General features: G+C 38.6%; 1 protein-coding gene across 1 annotated transcript in view; it reads right to left on the bottom strand.

Moving 5' to 3' along the window:
• The window catches only part of HERC5 (HECT and RLD domain containing E3 ubiquitin protein ligase 5), a 46,016-nt gene that overhangs the window by 14,492 nt on the left and 15,952 nt on the right, over nucleotides 1-15,572 (bottom strand). Inside the window, exons 11-15 of the mRNA XM_047091591.1 lie at nucleotides 13,483-13,576; nucleotides 9,914-10,103; nucleotides 8,176-8,330; nucleotides 1,438-1,554; nucleotides 256-366 (exon numbers count right to left, since the gene is read on the bottom strand). Coding sequence (XP_046947547.1) covers nucleotides 256-366; nucleotides 1,438-1,554; nucleotides 8,176-8,330; nucleotides 9,914-10,103; nucleotides 13,483-13,576 — 667 coding nt within the window. The remainder of the gene's footprint in view (nucleotides 1-255; nucleotides 367-1,437; nucleotides 1,555-8,175; nucleotides 8,331-9,913; nucleotides 10,104-13,482; nucleotides 13,577-15,572) is intronic.

The raw sequence follows: 15,572 nt of genomic DNA, 5'->3' as shown, positions 1-15,572 counted from the left end.
TCAAGTAAAAGCCCTACAAATTAGGTCAGCTGCCCATCCACTACCCTTCACTACTGAGGCCTTAATGTGCCTCAAGGCCAAGCCAATCCAAATGATGACCGTCTTTCTTGCCATCTTTATTAGTCTAAGCTCCATGAATGTTACAACCATTGGTCTTACCAGTGGGTAGCTCCCTTATCAACCCCTAAAATACTGTATACTTATGAAGGCATTTATCATTTAATTTAATAAAGACAAAGACAAAGACATACATACCTGTATTTTTAAAAGTGAATCTGCATATAGTAGTTTGATTTTTGACAAAATATTAAAGATAAACGGAAAATGACTGAATATGACAGGATACGGAGTGTCTACTGAAGTGTCCTAAAAATAGAAATGACGAGAATTCTGACAAAGCAAAGGACAGAGAAATCTTATACCTTAGCTCACATCCTTAAACCCCTGGTAGTTTGTGGTCTCAGTTCTTACAGCCAAAGCAATCCAAATTGCTGGTCAGCAGTACTTAAATATATAAAATTCTATGAAAATGTTTTGTATATATCAATGAAAGGTATATAAACCTAGTATTATCAGCACTCATTTAATTTAGCAATTAATTATAAACTCCAGATGTTTTCCCAAAGAATATGTTCTGCTACAATCTGCACTTCTGAAATGCAAATTAGTTCAGATGCATTTAGTAAACAGGGGAATGATAGAATGTGGATAGCTGAGGAGCTCATACAGGATTTCTGCCAGTCTGTGCTAGCAGCACAATTACAGCCTTCAGACAGAAGGAGAAAACCTCAGGTCAGCTGTTGAACTGGCAGCAACAGCTCATTAGCTTTATTTTAAGAAAATAAAAAAGGAGTATTTCTACCTGGAGCAACCGACAAGGCTGCAGCCCTGTCCTGCTGGCTCCTGATGAGGCATGCTGCCCTGTACCTACAGGCAGAGCCCCACTCGCATCTATGTGAGCTCCACATCACCAGTCCTCTACTTAGGAGTGTGGATAGAATCCCACCCTTTTGTCTTGTGCAATTCATACTCTTCTGGCACTCTCCACAAGCTGCCTGCCTGTGGCTGCGCCACATGATTTAAGGTAGCAACCACTTTTCCATTAAGGTTCTACAAAACTGCATTGGTTTTGAGGGGTCTGTCTTGCTTTTCCTAGAAGTCCCGTTATTCCTACTGAGCAATTCTGCAGAATACAAGGATATTTGGAAACTCATGCACAATGTTATAGCACAAATACCTATATTAACTCAATGATGGTCAACTTTCCTCCTTTAAACGTGCCATACTTGTGGCACCTGGCTGGCTCAGTCAGTGGAGCCTGTGACTCGATCTGAGGGTTGTGAGTTCGAGTCCCACACTAGGTATAGATCACTTTTAAAAAAATTAAATCTTTAAAAAAATAAAAATAAAAGCAAAAAAGAAACATGCCATACTTACCAAGTTGTTCACTCTCCAAGAAGACCTTCTATATGCATCCCCATAAAAATCAAGCCATTGTGTAAGTTCGTTTATTTTGAAAATATTTTCGGGCAGTTGACATTTAGCCTGGTTTACCTTAAATAAAATACGGCCCGTGAGAAAGTTTTATAAATGAAGACAATTTTGCTTTAGGGCTATTAATTAGATTAGCAGAATAAATAAATTACATAGTCTTTCAATGAGCAGAATAAAGTTCTATCCAATTCCTCCACTGACAAAGCCCCACATTTTCAGGAACATGAAGAATACCTGTAATAGCAGAAATTGATGATATGATAACTCCTACTTACTTTTAATTCATAGAAATGTTGTAAAGAATTTTAGGTCCAAAGAAAAATACACTGCAGTATGAATCCAAAGTAGTCTTGAGGCCCAATTTTAGGCCATATTCTTCACAGCTTAACAGCATACCATTTACAGATGTTCCCCTCTGGCAAGGCATATGTGGAACATTCCCCTCCTGAACACATAGGGGAATTTTGCAGTCTTCCATCCCTTAAGATGACCAGAGTTATTTATTTTGACATGTACATGGGAACCCGGAATAGTGCTAACCATCAGTCAGTGCAGTCACTCATAATAACACTAGATGCTTTCGACATGAGTGACCATCATGTCGAGTGACCTGGTTGGACACAGTCCTAGCCTAAATGACTAATTCTCAACAGGTCTTCTAAAAGCCCCTCTTAGCTGTGTAAGCTAAGACCATTCACCTGGAATATTCTTACTGATCCTGGCCCAGACCCCAAATGATCCAAGCCTCCCAGTACCAACACCGAAAGCATTGTGAAGCTGTTTCAACCGTGAATACGGTCCTCTGGATCCTGCTGTTCTCAGCCTTCCACAGTCAACAGCCTTAACATGCCCAATTATGGAAAAAGTGACTGCTTTATCCTTGTGGTTTCTTGCAGTCTCCCTTTTGAGGTTGGGGGGGGTAGGTAGTGACAATCTGATGTCACTGTCAGAGTCAAAAGGATAAAGCAAGATCCCTTGACGATTTCTTTTGGTGTTCAGTATTTCTCAGCATTTTTTTTTAAATTTTTTAATGTTTACTTTTGAAAAAGAGAGAGACAGAGCGTGAGCAGGGAAGGGGCAGAGAGAGACAGAGATACAGAATCCGAAGCAGGCTCCAGACTCTGAGCTGTCAGTACAGAGCCTGATGCAGGGCTCAAACCCACAAGCTGTGAGATCATGACCTGAGCTGAAGCCGGACACTTAATCAACTGAGCCACCCACATGCCCCAGGATTCTCTTTTTTAAGTGAAAAAAGCTCATTAGAATACATTTTCCCTGAGCTCTTCAGTAAATTTCTCAAGTTTGCAAAACCCAAATTATTTTCTTTTACTAATCTTTCTCTTTTGTATAAAACTTCTAAAGATAGTCAAGGATAGGCACTGCTTTTTAGCAGTGTGGCAGAATTCTTTTTGTTTAGCAGTATGACAGATTAGCTACCTTGATTCACTGATAACAACCAGAAATACAGGAGAAAGTGTGAACAAATATTTTTAATTCAACACTAATACTGTAAGTAAATATGAAATAATCACATCAAAAACAAAGTGAAGGTGGCATTTGCCTTGAAAACATTTGCCAGAACTGGTGACCTGAACTTCGGTTTGCAATGGCTGGGGCTTTGGAGAGAGGAGACAAAACCCAGACTGTTCAAATTATAGAGCCAATAACAGAACACCACCTCATAAATCTGGGATCCAAAAGGGCTAAACCATCACAGTGAGGGTAAACTAGAAATGAACAGGCTCTTTCCTCCATTCCTACATCAACCCACCCCCACACCTTGACTCAAGCCCATGAAGGGAACTGCAGCTAGTTAAAACGGTGCCAAGCTGTGGAAAAAATATCACCTACAGTATTTGCACTCACAAAAGGACTTTCCTGAAAATTCGCACACTGCATTCACACCATACCTAGAGATCTAAAGAGCTTCAAATCAAGAATTTAATTTAAAGTATTACCAAACTGCCAAGTGGTTAAGTTGTTTTTAAGTTACTTGAGCAACTCTTTTCACTTCTTTGGGCCCAACTGTATTGATTTATTGAACGGGGATTGGATTAAACCAGGCATCACAGATGTAATACCTACAGGATCTTGATGGTGTCTTAATAAATGAGGCCTGCTGAGTGTAAGACAGTAAGGTATAGAGGAGACTACCAAATTGCAGAATTCATGTCTCACCTGAAAAAAACAATAACAGTATCAGACCCCTTTTCCTAAATGCTTTAGTTTTCCAAGAGAAACTGAAAGTTTAAATTTAAAAGTTTAAATTTCGGTTTCCAAGAGAAACCGAAAGTTTAAATTTAAGTGGTGAAACTAAATGTATTAAAAAAACATGTCAAGGGGTGCCTGGCTGGCACAGTCAGTGGAGTGTGCGACTCTTGATCTTGAGGTTGTGGGTTCAAGCCCTGCACTGGGTATAGAGATTACTTAAAAAAAAAAAACAAAAGAAAAGAAAAAAAAGAAAGAAAGTAGTACCAAACCAAAGTGGTGTCTCCTGGCAGAAGCGAATTCTCCCTGGAGAAACAGCTTTCAAAGAATTCCAAAAGATAATGTTCCAAGGAACATGAACATGAACACACACACACACACACACACACACACACACACACACAGAGTCATAAAACACACAATAACGAAGGCGCTGTAAGGAAGATTCAACAGAAGCAAGAGAGGACAAAGCTGGCCTGTAAAGACTTCACATACCAAAGGTATAACTTCTAGAGATTTAATTAAGGAAAAATGGAAGCCTGAAGATAAAGGCAAGATGAAGATACCATAAATAATGACCAAGAATAAAAAGTTTCAAAAAAACAATTCTGCAAGTGAAAAACTTCTGCAAGTGAAAAACACTAATTACTTGAAATAAAAATTCAAAGGGCAGTTTTATTAGCAGGCAAAATTACTGAAAAGAGAATTCATGGAAAGATATGGCTGAAGAAATCATCCAGAATGGGATGCAATCAGAGACAGAAAATAGGACAGAAAGGTTAAGAGACATGGAAGACAGAGTGAGATGGTCTAACATATAAACTGGAATTTCAGTAGGAAGGGAGGAAGTCAACATTTGTTTGGATTTAAAATGGTAACAATTTAAGAACATCCTTGATAGGTTATTTTCAAAAACCCTAAACATTCTATTTAATAGTGATATTCAAATTTTTCCTTTAAAATCACAAACAAGGGGCACCTGGCTGGCTCAGTCAGTGGAGCATGTGACTCTTGATCTTGGGGTTCAAGCCTCACGCTGGATACAGAGATAACTTAAAATACTTAGGGGCACCCGGATGGCTCAGTCATTAAGCGTCCAACTTTGGCTCAGGTCATGATCTCACAGTTCGTGGTTTTGAGCCCCACATTGGGCTCTCTGCTGTCAGTACAGAGCCTGCTTTGGATGCTCTGTCCCCCTTTCTTTCTGCTCCTCCTCCCCCACTCATGTGGTCTCTCTCTCTCTCTCCAAAATAAATAAACATATAAAAAAAATTGTTTTAATAAAATACTTAAAAATAAATAAAATCACAAACAAGATAAGGAACCTATTATGACCAACACTTCTATTCAACAGGGACTGTACCAAGGTACACGAAGGCTTAGCCAATGCAACATGGCAAAGGAAAGAAATAAAATGTATGTAAATTAGAAAGAAAAAAAAAGTATTTTTCTCAAATACATGATTGCATGCACAGGAAATACAAGAGAACCTACAGGTAAATTACTAGATAAGAATGTGAAAATTTATCAAATTTGCTGGCTATAAAAAAATATTCAAAAACTAATGCATCCCTACAAACCAACAGATAATATAATTTTTAAAAGATACCATCTATAAAAAAAAAACTAAATATAGTGAAACAGATTTAGCTAAACATATCCCAGACTTTCATAGTAAAATAACACAATTTTTTTGAAAGACTTTAAAGACTATCTAATAAGTGGAAGAAACAGACACCATGAAAATTCGTAATAGTAAAGAGATCAATTCTCCCCAAAGTGAAATATAGATTCAATGCAACTCCAATCAAATTCCCAGTAAGAGTTCTGTTTGTTTGTTTGTTTGTTTGCATTGCCTATCAGCAGGGAAAGGACAGGATTTCAGCAAGGGATGCTTGGTAATTATTTTCATATGGAAAATAATAAAATATAAGTTTAACATAAATTTCCAATTGGATCAAACACCAAATTCTGAAAGGCAAAGCCAAAATCAATACTCCCTTTAGACCTGGATATGAGTGGCTTTCTGCTCTGGATCCATGACTTATAGGTCCTTGCCCTGGCCTTCCTCCAGCCAAGCCTTTCCTCAAAAAAGTAAAACTAAGATAAGAAGTCTGCAGAGCAAGGGGCCCTGACTACATGCACAGACAGGCCTCTTCCCCTGCGTGATTTCTCGAGAGTAGACTGTATTACAGGTGAGCACAGTCCTAGGTTCTGGTGCTCCAAAGGTGGCTAAGGTGCAGCTGTCATGGAGGCAGGGACGGAATGCAGACGTATGGGTTGTGGACATATGGCCACATGTGGGTACATGATACCTCTAGTGTGGGACAAAACCAAGGGAGGAAAAGAAGAGGACATATGGAGGCATCTGCCTTGAACCTCCACCTTTCAGTGAAAAACTCCATAAGGAGTCCAAGATTTCTAAATTTAAATCCTCCCCAGTCATTAGGAAGGTTTATTTATCAAGGTGGGTGGGTAGAGAATATTTTATTTCAGAGTATATTTATTCCAGTTTTTTGGCCAGGTTTCTAACCTTTTAAATATTAGACATAGTTATATGGGACTCTGTTTAACCTCTCCCTTGGGCTCCAACTGTCACTTCTGTTACAAGACTATCTAGAGCAGCTTTCAGGCCAAAATCTTATTGGAACACAGCCTCACCCACTCTTTTTAAATTTTTTTAAATAATTTTTTTGACGTTTATTTATTTTTGAGAGAGAGAAAGAGACAAAGAGTAAGCAGGGGAGGGGCAGAGAGAGACAGAGACACAGAATTCGAAGCAGGCTCAAGACTCTGAGCTGTCAGCACAGAGCCTGACACGGGGCTCAACTCACAAACTGAGATCATGAACTGATCCGAAGTTGGATGCTCAAACTACTGAGCCACCCAGAGGTCACCCACGCATTCATTTTTGTATTGCCTATGGCTGCTTTCATGATGTTACCGCAGAGTGTAATAGTTGTAGCTATAACAGATATGCCTAACAAAGTCTAAAATACTTACTACTCTCTGGTCCTTTCCACAAAGACCTCCTGATTTATGGTAATAATTTAAAAACTTGGAAGAAAAAAAAAGCTTAGAACAAGACACAAAGAGTAAAAACTATAAAAGACTAGATTATCAAATTTATCTGTATTAAAATTAAGAACATGGTTGGGGTGTCTGGGTGGCTCAGTTGGTTAAGTGTCTGACTCTTGATTTCGGCTCAGGTCATGATCTCACTTTTCATGAGAGTGAGCCCCACATTGGGCTCTGTGCTGACAGTGCGTAGCCTGCTTGGGACTCTCTCCCTCTCTTTCTCCCCACTGCCCCTCCACATGCACATGCTCTCTCTCTCAAAATAAACAAACATTTAAAAAAAGATTAAGAATGGGGGTTGATAAAAAAAAGAAAACACCACAAAGTGAAAAGCCAAGCTACAAACTGGGATATGACATTTGCAACACATACAATTGACAAAGGACTGATTTACAACATAAAAAGAACCTCTATAAGCAATTTAAAAAAAGTCAAATACATTTAAACTGAATGAAAGTCACACAGACCTTTGACACAAGAAACAAATATTGCAATTATAAACATGACAACATGCTCTAATGCATTAGAACCAGGGAAATTGAGTTAAAATCATAATTTGATATCATTTAATACTGAAAATATTTTCTAAATTTTAAAACCAGACTTGGAGCAACAGGTACTCTCATCGTGACTTGGAAAGGATTTAAATTAGTCCAACCATTTTGGAAGACAGTTTGTCACTATCAATAAAGAACACATACATATCCTACAACCTATCAATGCCAAAACTAGGTATGGAGTGTACAAACCAAACTTTGACCCATGAATGCCAAGGTATGTGTATGAAAATATATACAGCAGCATCTTTTCTCATAGAAGAAGCACCCCTCCCCCCAAAACTGTGACCATTACGTACCTCCCTTAATTCTGGAATGGATAATTATGCTAAGATTCGCGCTATGGACCACAATGTAGGAGCGAAAATGAAATGCATCCATAAATACTAATTGGGATAAATGTACAAAGCAAAATGTTATGTAGTAAGTGTACATTTCACTCAGATACATTTCAAAAATAGCAAAATTAAACAACATAGTCTCTCAAGACATATACGGTACTAAAACCATAAAGGGAATGATTAACCCAAAATCCCAGGATTTTGGAGGTACAAATCTCCAGGTGTGGAGGTGTAAGACACACAGACATTTCTAAAGTACTGAAAATGTTTTCTTAACATGGGCAGCAGTTACACTAACATCTGTTTTATTACTTCAAATTGCACATAGGTAAGTGTATACACTCCTGTATATGCAGGACTTAACTCACAGAAAACAAAACTTTAAACAGTAATATAAATGCCATGTTTCAGGAGTCTGCTTAAGATTCAGGCCAGCTGAAACCAACGGAATTTTTACTGCAAAATAAAAATCTGTCAATGTCTAAGAGAATCCTTACCCTGTACAGCTTTCTCAGCATTTCTAGGAGAGCCTTAACATGACAGTTGTCCTCAGAGCTTTCAGTCCAGTAATGCAGTTGAGCAGTGATGGCTCCTTTAAACATCTGGACCAGCCTGCTGAAAGCAGGTTCCTGCAGAGATGCCCAGTACTCCTCTGAGGGACACAAAGGTTAAGTACTTTTTAGCATGTAATTTCTCATGGATTCTTACAGGTAAAAAAGTGGTCAATAGTTTCCCAAACTGATGGAACACTGTTGTATGTATCAGTTACAAAAACTCATTTGTAATACTTTTCAGTAACTACAAGTGCAATGAAATTTTAAGAATTTAACAACCTAGAAAAAACAATCCCTCGAATGTAACAAAACCATGATCTAATTAATTCCTGGGGAAAAAAACCAACAAGATTAGTCATTTTTTTTTTTTTTTTGCCCAGATATAATAGCATGCTGTCTTAAAACCAGATTTAAGAATTATTCACAATTACACAACTCTTTTCTCACATCCAGTATGAGTTTTTACATCTTTTTTTTTTTTAATGTTTATTTTTGAGAGAGATCACACATGGAGGAGGGGCAGAGACAGAGGGAGACAGATAATCCAAAGCAGGCTCTATGCCGCTAGTGCAAAGCCCAATGCGAGGCTCGATTCCCCAACCATGACATTGTGCCCCGTGTCAGGGCATGCTTGGGATTCTCTCTCTCCCTCTCTCTCTCTGCCCCTCCCCACTTGCTCTCTGTCTCAAAAACATTTTTAAAAAATTAAAAAAAAAAAAAACAACAACCAAAAAAACATCTCTAGGAGCGCCCAGATGGCTCAATTGGTAGAGTATGTGACTCAATCACAGGGGCAGGAGTTCAAGCCCGTTGTTGGCCCAAGAAGCTTATTTTAAGGAAACACACACATACCTCTCAGCATTGTAAAAAAAATCCAAGAAACTTAAAACTAGCTTGTTATCACTACTTACCTATGTTTAATAAAACATAAGAATGAACTTCCTTGGGCTGAATGCACTGTTTGTTTCAAAAACCTCATTAAATCTAACCAAGACCCTAGATCTAACAGCCAGTGTACTGGAGATACAGAAAAAGGTAGAAATAATCAGACAAATCTAGATGTGGGGTGTTCAATAGAACAAGTGACTTAAGACTCAAAACAAAGGCTGTAAAATGCTTTTGGGACAGGTGCAGAAATTTGAATATGACCTAGATATTAAGGAATTATGGCTAATTTTATTAGGTGTGATAATGATGGGGTAAGGTAGGATCTCATGTTCTCAGGAGATGCATGCTGAAATATTATAGGTAAAATGTCATGATGTCTCCAACTTACTTTCAAGTACCTCAGCAAAAATAAAATGTATTCTTCATATAAAGAGAGAAACATACATGGCAATAAATTAACTGTCGTTGACTCCGAAGTAGAGAATATATGAGTATTCACTGCACTATTCTTTCAACTTGTATGTATGAAATTTTTCATAATGAAAAGTTGGGGACAAAGGACCTCATGCCCAAACCACACATGTACCATTACCAAAACTCTTAAAAGGTACAAAACAATCTATTTTGAATGACTATAATAATTACTACAGCATCTTTACAATATGCTAACAGTATGAACTAAAAACCATGAACATATTTACAAGTATCTAAGCTTGGCTATAACTTTAGCAGGCATGTGTTTCCATGGAAAGGATGGTGAAAGTATTTTCAAACGTGAAATCTTCAGTCTTACCCAGAACCCCTAAAGACTGGTTACTCATGGCACAAACAGCCTCTGCAAACGGAATCACCAGGCTCTCCCAGTTGTTATAATCATGCATCATGGGACATTCAGGAAGAAGGAAGAAAATTTCTAAAGCTTCTTGGTGTGGAGAATGAAACGGAAGATTTTTTAGCAGATTATCCTTGAGACATGTAGTTATCTGCGGTCAAAAAGGATTAGGAAAAAGACACTCAAAACACAGCAGGATGCAACTTGTAATAAAAGAAAATCTAGAACCTGGAGTTTCATTCCAACTAGAGTGATCATTCAGTCCTAAAATCCACATTTACATCCCATCTCACCTAGCCTCCCAGATACCCAAGGTAGGTGATGAGCATTATCCCCACTCTATTGCTATGAAACATGAAGGAGGTCAAGAAGACATCACGTGTGTAAGAATTACACTAGATCAACAAGGAATACTAGATAAACAAAGAATTCAGAACAGGCAGCCCTCCCAATAATAAATACTACATTCTGCCCCCTCATTTTTTTAAGAAAAAGAATGTTTAAGAACACCAAAGAAAAACAAAAATAGAAACCCTAAACAAAAAGCAATAATCCAAACAACAAAAACCAACATGGTTTCCAACTATCTTCTCATATGACTACCTGTCTCATCACGAACTCCCTCCACTACAGACTCTAGTTTCCAGCTCTTCTGACATCCTTACCACTTCCCCAATTCAGAACACAAGTGTTCAGCAAAAATTCAAATGCAATTCTGAATGTTTATGTGATGTGTATCAGATAAAAGAAATAATTTGTTTCAAAACCCACTCAAAAGCTATGCTAGTATTTATGGAGTACTTATTTGTCAGATGTTATGCTGAGTGACTTACATATGTTAATTACGTCACTTAATCCTTATTTTTTTCTAGAACATACATGATATTATTGACCCTATTTTACAGGCAAGAAATCTGTTATTTGCTCAAGGTCACAGAGCTAAGTGGGAATCTCTTCTGGATCTTTCTGACTCCAAAGCCCAAACTCTTAATCATTCAATTATGATATTAGCTAAATGGTATCTCTAAATGTATAAATTCTTATAATTATCTATTTTTATACCAAAACACTATGCCAGGGGTGCCTGGGTGGCTCATCAGTTGAGCATCCAACCTCGGCTCAGATCAGGATCTCATCATGGTTTGTGAGTTCGAGCCCTGCTTCGGGCTCTTTGCTGACCACAGTGTTCAGAACCTGGAGCCTGCTTCAGATTCTGTGTCTCCCTCTCTCTGCCCCACCCTGCTCATGCTCTCTCTCTCTCTCTCAAAAATAAACATTACCAAAAAACCCCAAAAAACAAAAAACAAAGCAAACAAAAAACTCATTAAGCCAGACTCCTACTACATGGTTCAGTACTTAGAGGGCACATACCTATTTTATAAACAATCTTGGTAACACACACCCCTCTTACCTCTTTGCTCATCATCTGTCATATCCTCAAGCCTCACAACCTTCTCCCAACGCTGCAGAACTACTGTGATATTCTCGGGTCAGTTGTATTGTTTCACACACTGGGCCTCAGGGTACACTTCCCTGACTGCCAGGAATGCTATTCCTGAGGTAGGCACCTGGTAAATTTGTACTTACTCTGGGGACCTTGTTTGAGTAGTCTAAGTAGAGGTGAACATCCATGGCCCTAGTGATGACTGAATTCATTCATCTAAAAATATTTAGTATACATCTACTAGGTTCTAAGTGAGACATCAGGGAAGACAGTGGAGTGGAAAACACACCCAGCCTTCCCACTAACATCTGCATGTTCGTGTCGTGGGTCCCACTAACCATTTTATTTTATTTTATTTTTTTTCCAACGTTTATTTATTTTTGGGACAGAGAGAGACAGAGCATGAACGGGGGAGGGGCAGAGAGAGAGGGAGACACAGAATCAGAAACAGGCTCCAGGCTCTGAGCCATCAGCCCAGAGCCTGATGTGGGGCTCGAACTCACGGACCACGAGATCGTGACCTGGCTGAAGTCGGACGCTTAACCGACTGCGCCACCCAGGCGCCCCCCACTAACCATTTTAAAGACAGGCAGTATGGATCTTTCATTTTCATCAGGAGTCCTCACCACAGTGCCCTACACATAGCAACTATTCAAGTATTTCCTGAATTAATAAATGAATTGCAAAAATCTGTGTATCCATGTCACAGAAATCTCAAAATAGAAAGAAACATTATAGGTCTTATGATCCAACTATCTGGTCTGAAATAATGGAAGACTGCTCTATGATTATGTTGACAGCATATCATACAATATTGTTCTGGCACAATCAAAGGTATAATTAGCTTTAGTGAGGAACTGGCCCAAACTCATCTCTCCACAGATGCAGAAATGGTGCTCTTTCCACTAAATGCTGCAGAGTCCTGATAAAGGTGCATAATTAGGGATCCATTTTCCTCAGACCCCCAATAGGGCTGTGGTTCTGCCAAAGTTAACACAATTAAACTTTCATCTTCCCTTGAGAGAAAGAAGCGTGTGTAAAGAGACCCTGAGGCTCAGATACAGAATGCTGGTTATGGCAGAGTAAGAGAGCATGCAAGGCAGCAGAGAGGAAGGAGGGAGAGATGTCAGGGAGACTGAAAGGGAAAAAGAATCAAAGGTACAAAAACAGAGGCCAAGAGCAAATAAGAGGTCTCGAGAGGGAGAGGGGAAGACAGGGAGGGGGAAAGGAAGAGAGAGAGAAATAGAAGGGAATGGGAGAGAGGGAAAAAGAAAGAGGAGAGGAGAGATAGGGAAGAAAGGGAGAGGAGGAAAGAGAGGAGGAGCAGGGGGATGGAAGGGGGAAGACAAAGGGGCCTAGGGAGAGAGAAGTGAAAGAGAGGGTGAGAGAAGGAACCAGAGTGAGACCCAAAAAGAAACAGACCGAGCGAACATAGACAGTACTACCCCTAGATCAACCAGTATAAGGGAACAGAGAAATAAATTAATAAAGGCTGCTTAAGAAAAGCTAAATTAATAAAGGAAACATGTTTGGAGCATCTGCAAGTGGAAAACCTAAAGACTTAATACTGAAACAAAGAAGCGACAATCCCTAAAAGGGTAACAACATTCTAGAACCTATAGAAAAACACAGAGAAAAAGAATCCAGGCAGTCCCTGGTAAGGGGGATGTTCACACCAAAAACAAGTGTTCTCATTTCTATACTTACGTTTAAGACCATTGCGAAGAACACACTGTTTGTATGGTAGTGTACCAATCTCAACACATCCTTTAATCATCTTCCTTACAGCCAGGAGGTGACAAAACTCCCTCTAGAGAGGATGTGCATCTGTGCATACGTGTGTGTGTGTGTGTGTGTGTATACAGATGAACCATTCAGACTATTTGTAATCTGTGTGACTATGATAGCGAACATTGTGCCCCCAGGGGGCCAACTCCTGAATACCATGTGAGTTTCATCTCATCTTACTATGCTACAGGCTCTCAGAGACTCTCAAAACAAGGTATTTTTTTCTGAAATTTTGAGTTCTTATAAAAAATGATTTAGTGTAGTTTCTTTTCCTAAATAACAATCTAAGGAATACTACCGTGTTAGCAATCCAGTCCTTCTGAGTTAACTCCTTAAAAGCATTTCTTGCTTTATTTACATCCAAGTGAACAGGCATCGTTTCTGCAGCTCTTCTGTAGAAGGAAAAATCAATGGATAAGTAAGTGAAGCAGCACTCTTCAAAATAAAATATTTTATCAGGTTATTAATTCAGATGAAAAGTTTCTTCTGAACCTTTTTTCATTTCAATAACATCAGTACTTCCCTCAGCTTTACAATAAATGTAATTTGGCTAAATACAAATACAATTGAAAATGCAGTTGACAACTTATGATTATTTCTAAAACGCCAAAAAATATCAAGACCGAATTAACTATATATATATGTATGTATACTATCCAAGTTTAACTCAGATATTGTCTTACCTTAAATATTTACTTAAAAAAAAGTTAAAGGTTTTTCCCATTTCTGAAAAAATTGACCATTTCTCCCAGTTACATGAACTGAAAGTTAGGTTTAAAAAAATTTACTTCAGAGCAGTAAATTCTTAATGTTGCAACAGAAAATTACTAATGAAATGTTTAAGTATCTTAACTTGTGAATTACATTTATTAACTAAATATGCTCAGTGTCTTGGACATAGACACATTCTTTATAAAATAATACATGTATTTGCTGTCTGAAAATCAATAACATTTTTCAGATAAATATTATATAAATATTTAGGGAAAGATGTGCAAAGTCATTCTTTCATAATATTCAAACATTCAAAGAAAACTTACGATCTTGCAGTAAGGTAATGGCTAAATAAATTAAGGTTATGTCCTTCCCATGGAATACCATCACAATCATGTTTAAGAAAAATATTGAATAACATGAACTTATTAATAAATAGAAAATGGACAAATATATTAAATATAAAGTAATATACTGTCATAGACTCTAAGTCTGAAGTTCTTTCTTGGCCACCAAGAGAGCGGGATGCAGGATTAAAGCAAGAGATGACTAATGTCTGGGAAAAGACAAGAGCCCCAAATAAGGGTCCTTGCCCTGTATTTATTAAGATCAGAAGGCTTACAAATGTGATGGACATGCACAAAGAGACAATGAATCTGTGAACATTAACTCACGGGCATGAGGCAAAGGGAGTTTTGAAGATATATGGTGTTTGGGGTTTGGGTCAATATAAAACAAAATCCTGGCGCCAGGCAGATGAGCAGATGTTAACGGCAGACAGAAGGCGCCATGTCTGTTTATCTTAGCTAGCCTAGGGGATAAGACAAATAGGGCAAATAACCTCAGGGTTAACAAGGCACCCTTTTTTTTTTGCGCTAATCAGCTCCACTCTGGGCAGCGTCACCCACAGTGCAGTGGTCTATAGCCCTATTTACCTGTTTACTTAACTTGGTCCTTTCCTCCTATGAAAGCAGCTTTCTGCTATAGCACTAAATTGGGGGGCACTGTTGCCCTGAATACCTAATTTTGCTTACCTCATATACATTTGTATTGGGGACCTTTGCACCCCTCTCTATTCTGGGTGCCTTTGCACCCCCTGCTCTATCCTGGGGTTCTCACCCCCTGCTCTATCCTGGGGTTCTAATCTTGTTTACCCAAACTCAGGTGTGAGCATCCTATGGCTTTGTACTTCTTTATGCCTTGTTAACCCATTGGTGTAAGCCCAGGGGATTCCTAAGCTTATTACCCACAATATACAGGAGCACCTAGGTGGCTCAGTTGGTTAAGTGTCTGACTCTTGGTCTCGGCTTAGGTCATGATCCCACAATTTGAGTTCGAGCCCCACATCAGGCTATGTGTTGACAGCACGGAGCCTGTTTGAGATTCTGTCTCCCTGGCTCTCTGCCCCTCCCTTGCTTGCGATTTCTCTCAACAGCAAAAAAAGTAATATATAAACAACATAATCACATTTTTAGTAAAAGAATAAATTTGCACAGAAAAAAGATATATAAACAAATGCTGTTCCTTTTAAGTGGATTATGGGTGATTTTCATTTTTTCTTTTTTTTAAAAAGATTTATTTTTAAATAATCTCTACACCAAACTTGAGGCTTGAACTCACAACCTGAGATCAAAAGTCACATGCTCTATTGACTGAATCAGCCAGGCACCCCAA

Source organism: Lynx rufus, unplaced genomic scaffold, assembly GCF_022079265.1.
Source record: "Lynx rufus isolate CCGP_SWC_20201006 ecotype Redwood Valley unplaced genomic scaffold, mLynRuf1.p SCAF_3, whole genome shotgun sequence".
Lineage (NCBI taxonomy): Eukaryota > Metazoa > Chordata > Mammalia > Carnivora > Felidae > Lynx > Lynx rufus.
Note: the sequence above shows the minus strand (reverse complement) of the source record. Positions and strands in the feature narration are given on the sequence as shown.